This window comes from Xenopus tropicalis, chromosome 7 (genome assembly GCF_000004195.4).
Source record: "Xenopus tropicalis strain Nigerian chromosome 7, UCB_Xtro_10.0, whole genome shotgun sequence".
In the NCBI taxonomy this organism is placed as follows: Eukaryota; Metazoa; Chordata; class Amphibia; order Anura; family Pipidae; genus Xenopus; species Xenopus tropicalis.
Window position 1 is genome coordinate 68,312,052 of NC_030683.2, and position 12,902 is coordinate 68,324,953.

At 40.0% G+C, this 12,902-nt stretch overlaps 1 protein-coding gene across 2 annotated transcripts in view; it reads left to right on the forward strand.

Annotated features, from left to right (window-relative positions):
* opcml (opioid binding protein/cell adhesion molecule-like) overlaps positions 1 to 12,902 on the forward strand; it is a 575,316-nt gene that overhangs the window by 319,702 nt on the left and 242,712 nt on the right. For both annotated transcript variants that reach the window (XM_012966745.3, NM_001079019.1), the window contains 1 exon segment: positions 9,527 to 9,611. In XM_012966745.3, the coding sequence (XP_012822199.1) occupies positions 9,527 to 9,611 (85 nt within the window).

Genomic DNA, 12,902 nt, shown 5'->3' on the forward strand with positions numbered 1-12,902 from the left:
GCAGGCACAAGGTAGACCGAATTTACAGTAGCGGGGCGTTTTTTTGGCTTGCTGAGAATACGCCCCATGTGGCATTAGCCTAAGCTCAGGAACCTGATAGTAGCATGTGTTGTAAATAAGCAGAAAGAAGATAGAAAGATATTGGAGGCATTTTGTGGAACTGAGCTACTACTAGCATTTCTAGCCTATTTTTTTTAGTTCTCCTTGATATAACTCAATATAAATAGAAGAAAGAAAATCATATGATTGGCAACTGTTACTGCATTAACGAGCATTAACGAGCCAAATAACAAAGTCAAATGTCATTTGCAAAATTCACTTACCCTTAAATGTATATTTTACACTGGTAATATGACATAATTATGGAATAATATGCTATATTTTTCCTCATAAACACTGTTCAAATGCTGTGTTAAATAGTTGTGTTAAATGCTGTTTTTGAATACTGTTTGTGATTGAACTGTAATTAGCTATGGCTGATGCAAAAGGGAGAGAATAATACTCATTAGATTTCTTCAGTATATGGGGTATGGGTATTTGAAGTACACAGAAAAAAATACCAGATTTCCTTTAAAGGAAAACTATACCACCAAACAATATAGGTCTCTTTACAAATATATAGCATAACAGGCTCATATGTAAAACTCTGTTTCATCTAAATAAATCATTTTCATAAAAATATACTTTTACTCCTAAATAGAAAATTGCCATTTTAAGAATTAAGGGCCACCTCCTGGGATCATAGGATTCACAGTGCACACAAACAAGCCAAGGCACACATACATGCAGGGCCAAGCCAACCGGGCGCCCTAGCCAACCCGGTCGGCCACCTCGCCCCTGCACCTCCCCCCCCTCCATCCTCGCGTGTGCGAGCATGCACAGTTCTGTGGAGCGGGGGAGGGAGTCATTGCCCCCACCACGTTATGACAACTGACGGGGGCAAGAAAAGGGAGTGTAGGCTAGGGGTAGGCAGGAGAGTTTCCTGCCTGGTGCCCCCCCCAAATCGTTGCGCCCTAGGCAGGTGTCTCTTCTGCCTACCCCTAGATCCGGCTCTGCAAACATGCTAGGCCCCATCAGCCAATTAATGGACAGAGTTCTGCCTTTTGCTTCCACACTTCTTCCTGTTACAGTTAGAGCTGTATTATTTCTGGTCATGTCTCTGAGGGAGCACACAACTCATCACTAAATGGTGAATCAAGGGAAAGGATATAAAAGGGTAAAATGTTAGGCACCCCTAAGTGACTTATATCACTTACCTTTTACCCCAGGCTGGTGCCACTGTTAGAAGAAAACAGCACCAGCCTGGGGGACTTCCTTGTTTAAGTTCGCTTTTCACTCTACTGCGCATGCGCAAACGCGCAAAACAGGAAGAAGGAAGTGCTCACAGGTTCCCCCGGCTGTTGCTGTTCTCTCCTAACAGGGGCACCAGCCCGGGGTAAATGGTAAGCGATTTAAGTCACTTGGGGGTGCCTAACATTTTGGCACCCCCAAGTGACTTAGCCTTTCCTTCTCCTTTAATAAGTTTCTTTAGTAGGTCACTTAACTGTTGGTTACGTATTCTGGGGGTATAGTTTTCCTTTAAAAAAAAAAGAACAACAAAAAAAGCTAGAAGGGCTGCACTTATTTTCAATAATTGCCTAGCAACATGCATTTATTAGAATTGTTTTTCAAGGGATATGATAACCTTATCATACACTAAAAGGCAGATTTAGTGCTAATCCTATACGATTTCCAGACATTAATGGAATTCAGAACTTAAACTGATTGATCTGTATTGTTACTTTACTAAACATTACTTGATAAAACTAACATATTTAGATTCAGAGTTATTTGTACTGAATCAATATGATTTCACCTAATTCATTATTTTATTTAAGAAATACAAAAAGTCAAAAAGAGTCTGCCCCTCCCCCTTTTTAGCATGCAGAACTGATATGTAAATCTGGCTTAAATATTAATTCTCCATAAAAAAGTCAATTTCTAAAAGCATGTAAAGTTAATAATAGCAAATACCTAGCCAAAATACAAAACTACATTTAAAAAAATGCAGCATTTCAATTCCTAATGTCATCAATTCTGTGTCTCATACCACTTGAGAAAACCATGTTTTTATGTCTGATTCTACGGTACGGCAGGAAGTAAAGTAAATAGCTTTAGCGCCATATAAAGTGATCAGGCCAGAAGTCTCAAAAGCGCTTACAGCTGTATTTATAGAAATCAAGTGGTTGAAGAGGGATGTGGTAAAAGATGTGGAGTAATTCTTAATTTACTATCCCAGAGCAGCACTTCTTTTTATTGACAGACTAATTGTTGCTTTCTATTTGAAGAGATATGGATTTGTATTAGGAAGCTTTTGCTTCTTCCTGCTCTCGAAGCATTAATCCTGGGCATGCTTTATTCAGAACATGGTCAAATTTTTTTATTCCTCAAGGTTAAATAAATTAGTAATATCTTAACTCTGTATATGGGATTTTTAAGGAGTTGAACTCAATCCTCGTCGTTTATGCATTATTACAGTATAGGACTATGTGCCAGAAGGACACATAAAATATTGGGCAAAATATGGGCCTTTCTTGATCTTCTTGAATTTTGTAGATTTTTTTATAATATAGATGGGCACTTACATATACGCCATTTTCCATGGTTTGCATAAAGGTATATTGTATTATTGCACAAACAGTATTACCTTAAAACTGTCCGGATACACATATTCATACAAAACGTGCATAGAAAAGAAAAAGCAGGCACCTCTTGAAAGTGTATATAGTTAATCTCCAATAAAATCTGCTCGTTTTGTAGAAGGAAAAATAAGTGTCTAAGAGAAGAATGACTTAAAAGGGTTGTTCAACTTCAAATTAACTTTTTGTATGTAATAAATGGTTAACTCTTAGCAGCTAATTAATTGGTCTTCATGTTCTATTTATTATAGTTTTTGAAATATTTGCCTTCCTCTTCTACATCTTTCCAGCTTTCAAATAGGGGTCACTGACCTCAGCAGCCAAAAACTACTGATCTGTGAGGCTACATTGTTATTATTATTGTTACTTTTTACTACTTTCTATTTAGGCCCTCTCCTATTCATATTCCAGTTCATAAACCACTGCCTGGCTGCTAGGTTAAGTTGGACCCCAGCAACCAGATATCTGCTTAAATTCCAAACTGGAGACTGCTGATATACAAAATGCAAGATAATTCAAAAACTGCAAATAATGAAAAAATGAAGACCAAATGCAAATTGTCTCAGAAAAGCACCCTCTACATCAGGGATCCCCAACCTTTCTTACTTGTGAGCCACAGTCAAGTGTAAAAAGACTTGGAGAGCAACAGTAGCATCATAAAAGTTCATGGAGGTGCTAAATAAGGTCTAAGATTGGCTATTAGGTAATCTCTATGCACACTATCAGCTTACAGGAGGCTTTATTTGGTAGTAAATCTTGTTTTTATTCAACCAAGATTTGCCACCAAGTCAGCAATTCAAAAATAACTACCTGTTTTGGGGGCACTGAGAGCAACATCCAAAGGGTTGGTGAGCAACATGTTGATCACGAGCCACTGTTTGATATCACTGCTCTACATCATACTTAAAGTTAAATTAAAGGTGAACAACCCCTTTAAAATGGCCATACATCTGAAGCTATGAAGTTGACCAAGAAGAAAATAAGTAGATATTTGGTTATGTTGGCCAACCAAGCCATGAGCCATATCATGCTGATCTAACTGTTCTGTCCTCAGATAAACTGCTTAATAGCCAATAATGATACCACAATTGCATTCAAGCTCTAAAATTCCTATCCAGAGACAGAAGGTAAATAGTACTTTCATGTATAGCAAGTGCCTTGAGAAAAAACTTACACTTATCTATGTAGGGTAAATGAACAGGCAGATCTGCCCCACAACTTGCAATATTGTGTTGTTTCATATCTTCAAATCTTCTATGCAGCAGCACTAAAATAAATAAAAGTTTACCATGCTAGGAAATTGCAATATATATAAAAAGGATAATTTAGTGCACTAAAAAAGTGCCTTAGCCTTTTATATGGCAAGGGGTTAATACAACCTCCCCCTGTTTCTTTAGCTTTTTCTCTTATACTCGGTGTCACTGGGTTTCTTTCTCTGCTCTTTTCACTCCTGCATTCATTGTGCTTTAGAACCCCACTGAGACCGCTGTAAAACCTTTCATCAGTGCTGATTTTCTCTAAGAAGCCTAGCTCCCTTTAGTCAGTCTGGTATTGTCCCTTCTGCCCTTAGATATGTAGTGACAGGAATCAGACAAGAACGAGGCACAGACTTCCGCAACCCACTGGGCTCATGAAAACAAACCAATATAAGGAGCAGGTGCCTGGTCCAGCAAAGAGCATGCCCAAGGTGCAGTTGCCAGAAATGGCACATCGCACAAGGGGTGCTGCAGGGAAAGACTGAGGTGCTCTGGCTTGAGCTGTACATGTCGAAACTCTACAGATAGAAAAGACAATACCTTTCTTGGATCACCTTGTCTCTGCTTCATTTATGAATACTCAGGGCTATTAGTTTATTCCCAGGGCTGGAGATCTTTCAGCTCTGCCAAGAGGAATATATAAAAGGTACAATACTAAAAGCACAGACTGAGAGAGATAAGATCGACTGAAAGGCAAGGAAATATAGTGTACATGTGGGATTCTTAGCAGTCTGTTTAAACAATAAGTCTTTGCACTAGTTAATTGTTTGACATTGTACAGGAATCAAGCACTTTATATATTCCATATGTTGCAAAATTGACCAGGCCAGAGAGAAAGAGAGGCCATTGGATGGATCCAAGCCTTAACGGAGAATGCAAGTCAAAATTTAAAAAGCATACTGCCCAATAGTCCTCCTATTGTTTAGTAAAAACGCCACACTTTTGGCTCACCTAATCAAATATTAACTCAGTCACACTTACTTCACATTTTCTAGAACAGGCAGCCATCTCTAAAAAGGTATTCTCCCTTCTTTTCCCTCCTTGCTTCACTGCACATGTGTTTCATTCCCCCCCCCTCCCCTCTGCCAGATCCGCTTCTTATTGGCTGGTGGGCATGTGTAGCTCAGAACAGGAGACAGGATCAAGTTACACACATGCTCAGAGAATAGGAAGGCTGCCGCTGGCAGCTACAGGAAGGACAGAGAGATTTCAGTGATGTCACTGTAGTCTTCACACTGCTGTAGGCTGCCAGCACCATATCTCAGAGAAGCAAGCAGGGATCTGGGAATTTAGATATGCAGTAAGTAATTAAAAAGAATGTCTTTAGACTTACTTTGAATTTATATTAACCTTTCATTGTCCTTTAAGCTGTTGTTAAACTACAACTCCCAGTATATCCTTCCTTACAGTGCAGTCTTATTTTTTGCAACTTGGATTTTATGAATAACAGTTCAACAAGATTTTACATTATGTAGAAGCAAGTTTTGAACCTTGATTATGTTTTGACCCCAATGAATTCCTTCTGATACAGAATTCCTTGTGTATTTACACAAGGAATTCTGTATCAGAAGGAATTCATTGGGGTCAAAACATAATCAAGGTGCAAAACTTGTTGTTTTACCCTAAAGCCAACCCTGACAGTAGCATAATGCATACAATCTTAATGCATACAATCTTATATCTACAAATGTACAAATTAGAATGGATTCTATAGAAATGTTCAGGAAAGCTTGGTGGAATCTTAAATTTTGTTGTTAAATTTTGTTGATGAGATGATACTTCTAAGATTGAGGTTGTTATTTATTCCCATCATGTTGAAGTTGCCAACAATGGAAAACTAGCAAAATAATCTGAAAATGTTCTTTCATTGCATGGCAACTTTTATATTATGGTGTAATATCCCATAAAAATATGTTTTGTAATTGTCATTTTTTATTAAATGCCAGTTAAGGAACAGGACACGGCATCTACAATAACATTGTAAAGTTGCTATATGGTTTGGTGACTAACTCGTTTTTCAACAGTAGTAAGCTTTGCAATGTCATGATTAGTCTGGAAGTTGGAGAATATTAATCTATCACAGACAGAAGTAAACCAAAATGGGGCAGTACAGTATAGAACTGAAATTCAAAACTAGAATTGTGAGAACTGGTACATTTACTCTTAGTAAATGGCATTATGTGTACTTAAAATGAGTAAGCTTTTGATGGACTTTGGTTGCGCTAAAGACATGCAATTGATCTGACCAGGTTGCTTAAAAGATGAGACTTTTGATGAGGGCCTAATGTGAATAAAAGGGAATGTACTGATCCAGCAGCTGGTGCTGCAGTCTCTAATGGCTCAGTCCTTACTATGAAATGTATAAAAATCTTAGTCTTCTGGCTAATCACTTGCATTTCAGACATACTCTCTGACTTGGAGAAGGGAGAGAGTAACTGTAAGTTGAGCACAGGGGCTGCATGCATTCCTCTATATTCTCTAAATCCTTTAGGAAAAAGAGAATTTAGGTATTGCAGCTGCTTGCATTTCTCCCAATGATGTTTGCCATGCCTAACATAAATTTCTCTGTAAGCTTTACAGGATAAAAAGTGTTCTGCAGAAATAATTATCACAGAGGATATATTAAGTACTGAATTCCCCAAATCTCATAACAAATTATTAATACTGATACACAAGATACCTTCACAGACACTGACCCAGTAGTGCTGATGCTGCTGTTTTATTTTTGTCCTTGAAAACCTGAAACAAGAAACAGCGCCTTCACCAAATCAGCATAAAGAAAAATAAAAAATACCCTATCCCCAAGTGTATTGAAACAGATGGTCCCCAAGGACTCAAATGACAGTAAAGGTTCCCATACACGGGCCGATTCTAGCTGAAGATATCGGTCCCTTAGACTGATTTGGCAGCTAATAGACCCGTGTATGGGCACTACCGACGGGCCTGCCCGACCGATATCTGACCTGAAATTGGCCAGATCTCGATCGGGCAGGTTAAAAAATCTAGTCGGATCGGGGACCACATCGGCTCGTTGATGCGGTCCCCGGACCGACTTTGCCTATACCCGCCGTAATAATGCCATCGTTTGGCCCAGGATTCTCCCAATATCGGCCACCCGTAGGTGGGGGATATCGGGAGAAGATCCGCTTGCTTGGCGACATCGCCAAGCGAGCAGATCTTAAGGTGTATGGGCACCTTAACAAAGGTAACATACAGTAGGTAACATAGGTAACTATAGGTTCTGCCTGAAGGAAGCAATCCTATCACTAAATGTTTTCTTATAAAATCTACTTTTTACTTTCAGTTTATATCAATTAGTTTTGCCAACCCTGGCACTGCTTCCATTTTGCCTCACTTTTTGTACATCTGGTTTATTCATTTCCACCATAGGCCCACTCAAAATCCCTTTGGATTACAATGTACAATAGATTACAATGAATGTTTTCTGGCAATCGAGGAAGATATTATTGATTTTTATAGAATATTGGGTGGAATAGTTTTCTTTAGTAAAGTCATTAACTTTAAATTAATATAAAATACACATAACAAACAAGACCACAAATATTCTTCTGATATATGTGGTCTTATTACTTTTCACAGGAGGATACCACATAGTGTCTACTCCTCCCTAACCTTTCTTATTATTCAACAGATTGTATAGTGCATGGTTAAACTATGTAGTAGTAATACAGCTACATGTAAAAAGCTCACTAAGTACGTAACTAATTAACTTTGCTCAAGACAAGCTTATAACAGACCAGAGGTCCCCAACCTCTGTCTCCCCGGGAGGCAAATTTGATTGTGAGCAACACAAGCATATTAAAAAGTCCCTGGAGCACCAAATATGGCTTGAGACTCTCTTTGTCTGTACACCTGGTTTTTATGCAACTAAAACTTGACTTCATGCCAGGAATTCAAAAATAAGCATCTGCATCACTGGGAGCAACATCAAAGGGGTGAGCAACATGTTGCTCATGGGCCATTGGTTGGGGACCACTGTAATAGACAATAAAAAATAAATATATATACTGAGATTAAGTGCCTTACGGTAAGAGACACAGTAGGATGGAAGTCCCTGTCCCACAGAGGTTACATTCTAAGTGGGTGGAAAACATAAAGGAACAAATCTGAGGATAAAAGTGAACGAATTTTTAATCACTGGACCTTACTGTAAGTGCCAGGATTGGACTTGATAATTGTCTAGTGCATAATTAGATCGAATCTCAGTTTCTTTAAAAGAGGTGGAGAGAATGCAATCATTTGCACTCAAGGAATTAATAATATTTATTGTGGGGTTATATACATTGTCAATGGGCTGCAAATGACAATGAGGAAGGTGTGGTGTACTGTGTAAAAATGGGAGTAATCAGAAAGGGAAACAGAAATGATTGCCTGACAGATGCCATTAATTATTTAGGGCAGTATCAGGTAAAATTATGTTAATGTAAAAAGAAGATAATCGGCACATTAAAAGAAGGATGCTCATCTTGCAAAGAATGGTTAATTGGCATATTGTACCTAACAGAGCCGAGCTATCTGTCTTTGTAAAGAGATAGGCGGCGTACTGTACCTAATAGCATGACCTAGCAGAATTGTATGTGTATTTGGTAAAGTGAAGGTTATCGGCATACTATACCTAAAAGAATCAGGTGCACTTTGCAAAGAGAAAGTATTCAACATACTGTACCTAGAGGAACTGAGCTGTGTTGTGTGAAGGGAGACTAACCCGAATGCAGTAACTAGCAGAATGGAGCTGTCCCCAGCTATGGGTTCTGAAACGTTAGCGCCGGGGAAACCTCGTCCATAGTCATTTTAACAAGCAGTCCCTAACTGCGCTCTTCTTCTCAGTCTATAGAGGGTTGATATCGTATACACTTTAGCAATGTATGGGAGCACCTCACCTTTGCTGCAGAACCTCTTTTTGGTTCCATCATTGCCGGTAACCACAGTACCAGCGACAGACTGACGTTCTTAAATAAAGTTCGGCAGCAGCTGGAGACAGTGGGTTGCCCAGTGGTGTTTAGTACTATACAGTTCTTAACGCTAAGGAAGCAAAATGACTAATTTGTCAGCAGACATTGCTAATTAAACTTTCCCGGAGTGACTGTCAGGACTGTTCAAAGGGTGAATGAGCACACGATGGGTGCAAATCGGCACTAGGGAAAATCACCCTCCCAAAGTGCTGAATGCAATGGGCTTATGCCTTGTGGAGAGAGTGAGGCACGGAGAGGAGAGAAGTAGCAGAGCGGGGAGGGGAGCAAGTAGAGAGAGAAAGAGAAAGGAGGGACGGAGAGAAGGAGGAGAGGTAGAGGGAGGGAGGGAGGCAAGAAGAGACAGGGCAGCTACAGAGGAGTGCGGATCCCGGGGAGCTCCGGATCAGTTTGGATCCCTAGAGATCGATTTTTGGGATCCAATTGTTTAGATCAGAGCCTGCCCGGAAAATTCTACGTCTGTTTTGGGGATATGTAGAATTGCTCTGGGGCTAGGGTCCGCAGCAAGCTCAGACTGTGTGTTGGGGGGGCAGGATGGGGTTCGCCCCCTGGAGGTGGCTATTCGCCCTGTGTCTCAGGTTGCTCTTCCTTGTACCCGCAGGAGTGCCGGTGCGCAGCGGGGATGCCGGGTTCCCAAAAGCCATGGACAACGTGACGGTTCGACAAGGGGACAGCGCCATCCTCAGGTAAGGGAATGATTATGGGGTTATTTGCTATATTATCTGATATGCGTTCTTGGATTACATTGTTGGTTATGTAACACCCAACATGCTGTGATTTACAGGAATATGTTAGTAAACTAGACAACTGATTACACAGAATTTGTTCTACCAATAAGCAGGTACAACTGGGACGCAAAGGTTTATTTATGTATTAGGCGCAATGAAAATATCTGTCTAGATCTCATTCGGTATGTGCTTCTGTCATGGTAGAAATACGTACAATAGAGTAACAGACTTGTTTATGTTATGTTATAAATCAGTTTTATAGGATTTGAGTCTTAAGATGTGCGAGATGTCAGAGAGTTTATAAATGGTAGATGCCATGTGAAAGTGAACATTTTAGTGTGTGGAACGGCAGGCTTCATGCTGAAAGGGTTTGCACCCCGAGAATGGCAGCGGAGGGTTACATTGCAGTTCATGTAATAGTAAGATGCCTACAACTATGCAATACCTGTCTAAATACGCAAGTACATATAAGACAATGCTTGTGGTATTTATGCATTCATGTCTGCGCTTAGGAATACATGGACAGAGGTAGAACACTGTCAACAAGTGCAACCTGCGCAACAGTTTCGACCACCAGTTCCAAATGTTAGAACCTACATAAACCTCTTTTACATGTAATGTGAGTATGGTGCTGTATGGCCAGAGATTGGCACCCTGTGGCACAGGAGGCTCAGCAGGGATAGGCACCCGCCAAAAAAATGCTAGAGCATCAGATCTACCGGGAGCAGAGGGGGGCTGGCATGGCTAGGCAGAGAAATGAGCAGTCTGGGCAGGGATAGTGGATTAGGATGAGAAATACCTCTCACTATTGTGCTATGAAAAGCTGCATATTTTTGCGGCGGTAAACTTCACGATGCACTGTACTTAGGTAGTATATATGTATTAATCGTGCACAATAAATCATAGGTACTGCGTATGAGTATGGAAATAATGAGCCCAGCCACTTGACTGCCCTGCTGTCTGTGTCAGGCTTCATTTCTGCCGGCAGAGGGCAGTGTTGCCGCAAATCCTAATCAAAGCGACAGCTGCGATGGTACGTGGAGTCCTCCATGTATCGGCATTTCTGACCATTTCTTGCCCGTACTCAGTTAAGGGAAAGTGCAAAATCGACCCATTATCATGTAATCCTAATTATCCGTCATTATTACTTCCTGGTATTGTATATCTGTAGTGATAAGTCAAATCAGCTGGACTTGCTGTGTTTTTCTTGACATTTTCTTAATCATCTGAAAGGTTTTCTGAATTGAGGAAGCCAAAAGGATGGTTAGTCAAACGTCTTCAAGGAAAACACAGTAAGTCCAGCTGATTATCACTGATATCACTACGGATATACCATGACCTGGATTGAACCTTCATAGACTTATTGCCCAGTATTGTCACTTTTTTAAGAAGATTGTTCAGCCTACAAAGGAATACAACATGGCACTTTGCAAACATTCACTCTAAGGGCAGGGGTACATGGGGAGATTAGCCGTGTCGAGACAAATCTCCATTGTCACGGGCGACTACGAAGATTTGACGCATGGCGACTAATCTCCCCATGTGTCACTGCCCAAAAGGTAGACAGGCAACAGCAAAGAGACAGCAGGCACAATGAAGCTTTTGCCCTGGGGCAGAAGTCTTCCAGTTAGTGTAGAAATGCTATTTGTACCTCTTTAAGGGTGAAGACGCACAGAGCTACTAGTAGCAGCTACTTGCCATGGCTAAAAAAATAGAATGCTGATAATCACTAATAATTGTCTATAGTGTTTTAGCAGAGGCAATTATTAGTATTGTCTGTGGGTGGGTATTTTCTGGTATTTAGTAGCCCTGATAAGTAGGTGCTACTAAGTAACTCTGTGTGTCTTCACCCTAACATCTGCTGCTCCTGCTGTTGCAGTGCTACTTCTCTCAGCAATGGCACAGGCCTAGTCACTAGCTGGGTAACCACAAAAAAAAATTGACTTAGAATGCTGGGATATGTAGTTATCAACAGCACAGGGCTGTATGGTTAAGCCTGCACACATATGCATCTTGCCTGTACCCATCTATAATGAGTTTCATTGCCACTGAGCAAATTGAAGTGCAGGTTATCATATTTTACAAACAAGCCTTGCTGAAGCTGTAGATGTCTGTACAAAGAGGTAAAAACAGGTTTTCTTGGCTTAGATTTCCTCCAAAGATAGTATAGATGACATCTGTGTGTGCAGACATATATTGCTAAATGTGAGCTGTCTATATTTGTTCAGAAAATCATTTACAATACATATGTGGATCTTGGCAGATGACCTTAGATGTTGCACCTTGCTTCAGGCCCTGCTATATTGAATTTTACTGCCCCCTTAACTGATGCATAAAAGAAGCAAGGAAGCTTAAGAATACAAGAAAAGCAGCAGTAAGAAATTCATAGCCAGTCGCCCCTTCCTAACCTTATAGTGAGGATAAGCATATTGAAAGGGACATGTGAGTAATCCCATGTGTGATGCACAGAAATAGGAATTACACCAAGTCTCACTTGGAAACAGGGGCTAAGTGACAGATTTTGACAGGAACCACAGAATGTCACTGGCTCAGATAGCAAGTATTACTAATTCCCAGAAGTATTCTGCATGAACAGGGAATGCAAAGAATCATAGTTCCTCAGTGGGTAGTCGCCTCCTACTCTTACTTATACCTTCCATACTCAGGTGACCATGAAGGAAACAACTTTTTTCCCTTTTATTTTAATCTTGTCTACCTGGTTGCCTTCTCATCGTTCAGTTGTTCTGATAATATGAATAACTACCATTTTTTACCAATTTCTGTAAAGAAATAGAATATGGAAAGAAGCCTAACAGGTGTAATTGCACAAAAACTCCTAGCATTTCCATAATATAATGCCTATAATACATCGTTCAACATGCATATTGCCATTTTACATATTTTGCAGGGTCTGGGAGTAGCAAAACAGACTTTTGCATTTTATTAATAGTACAATAGTGAATCCAATATACTTGCTAAGATTGCTGACATCTGGTACTGCAAATAATTATGTCAGACCTGTATTTGGATATTTATTTTCTGTAAGGAGTTTTGATTGGAGAGTATATGACAGAGAATATCACCTTGAACAGTGTAGCCCACCTTGGTTTTCATACTATCTTCAGTAAATGTGAAGTAGACTTGTAACTGAACCTATGCTGCAGTGAGAGATTAGCCCAGAGACAAAGGGTAGTCCCAAAACATTACTTACGGTACATCATCCCTTGTTAATAGGCTTTGCATGTTATG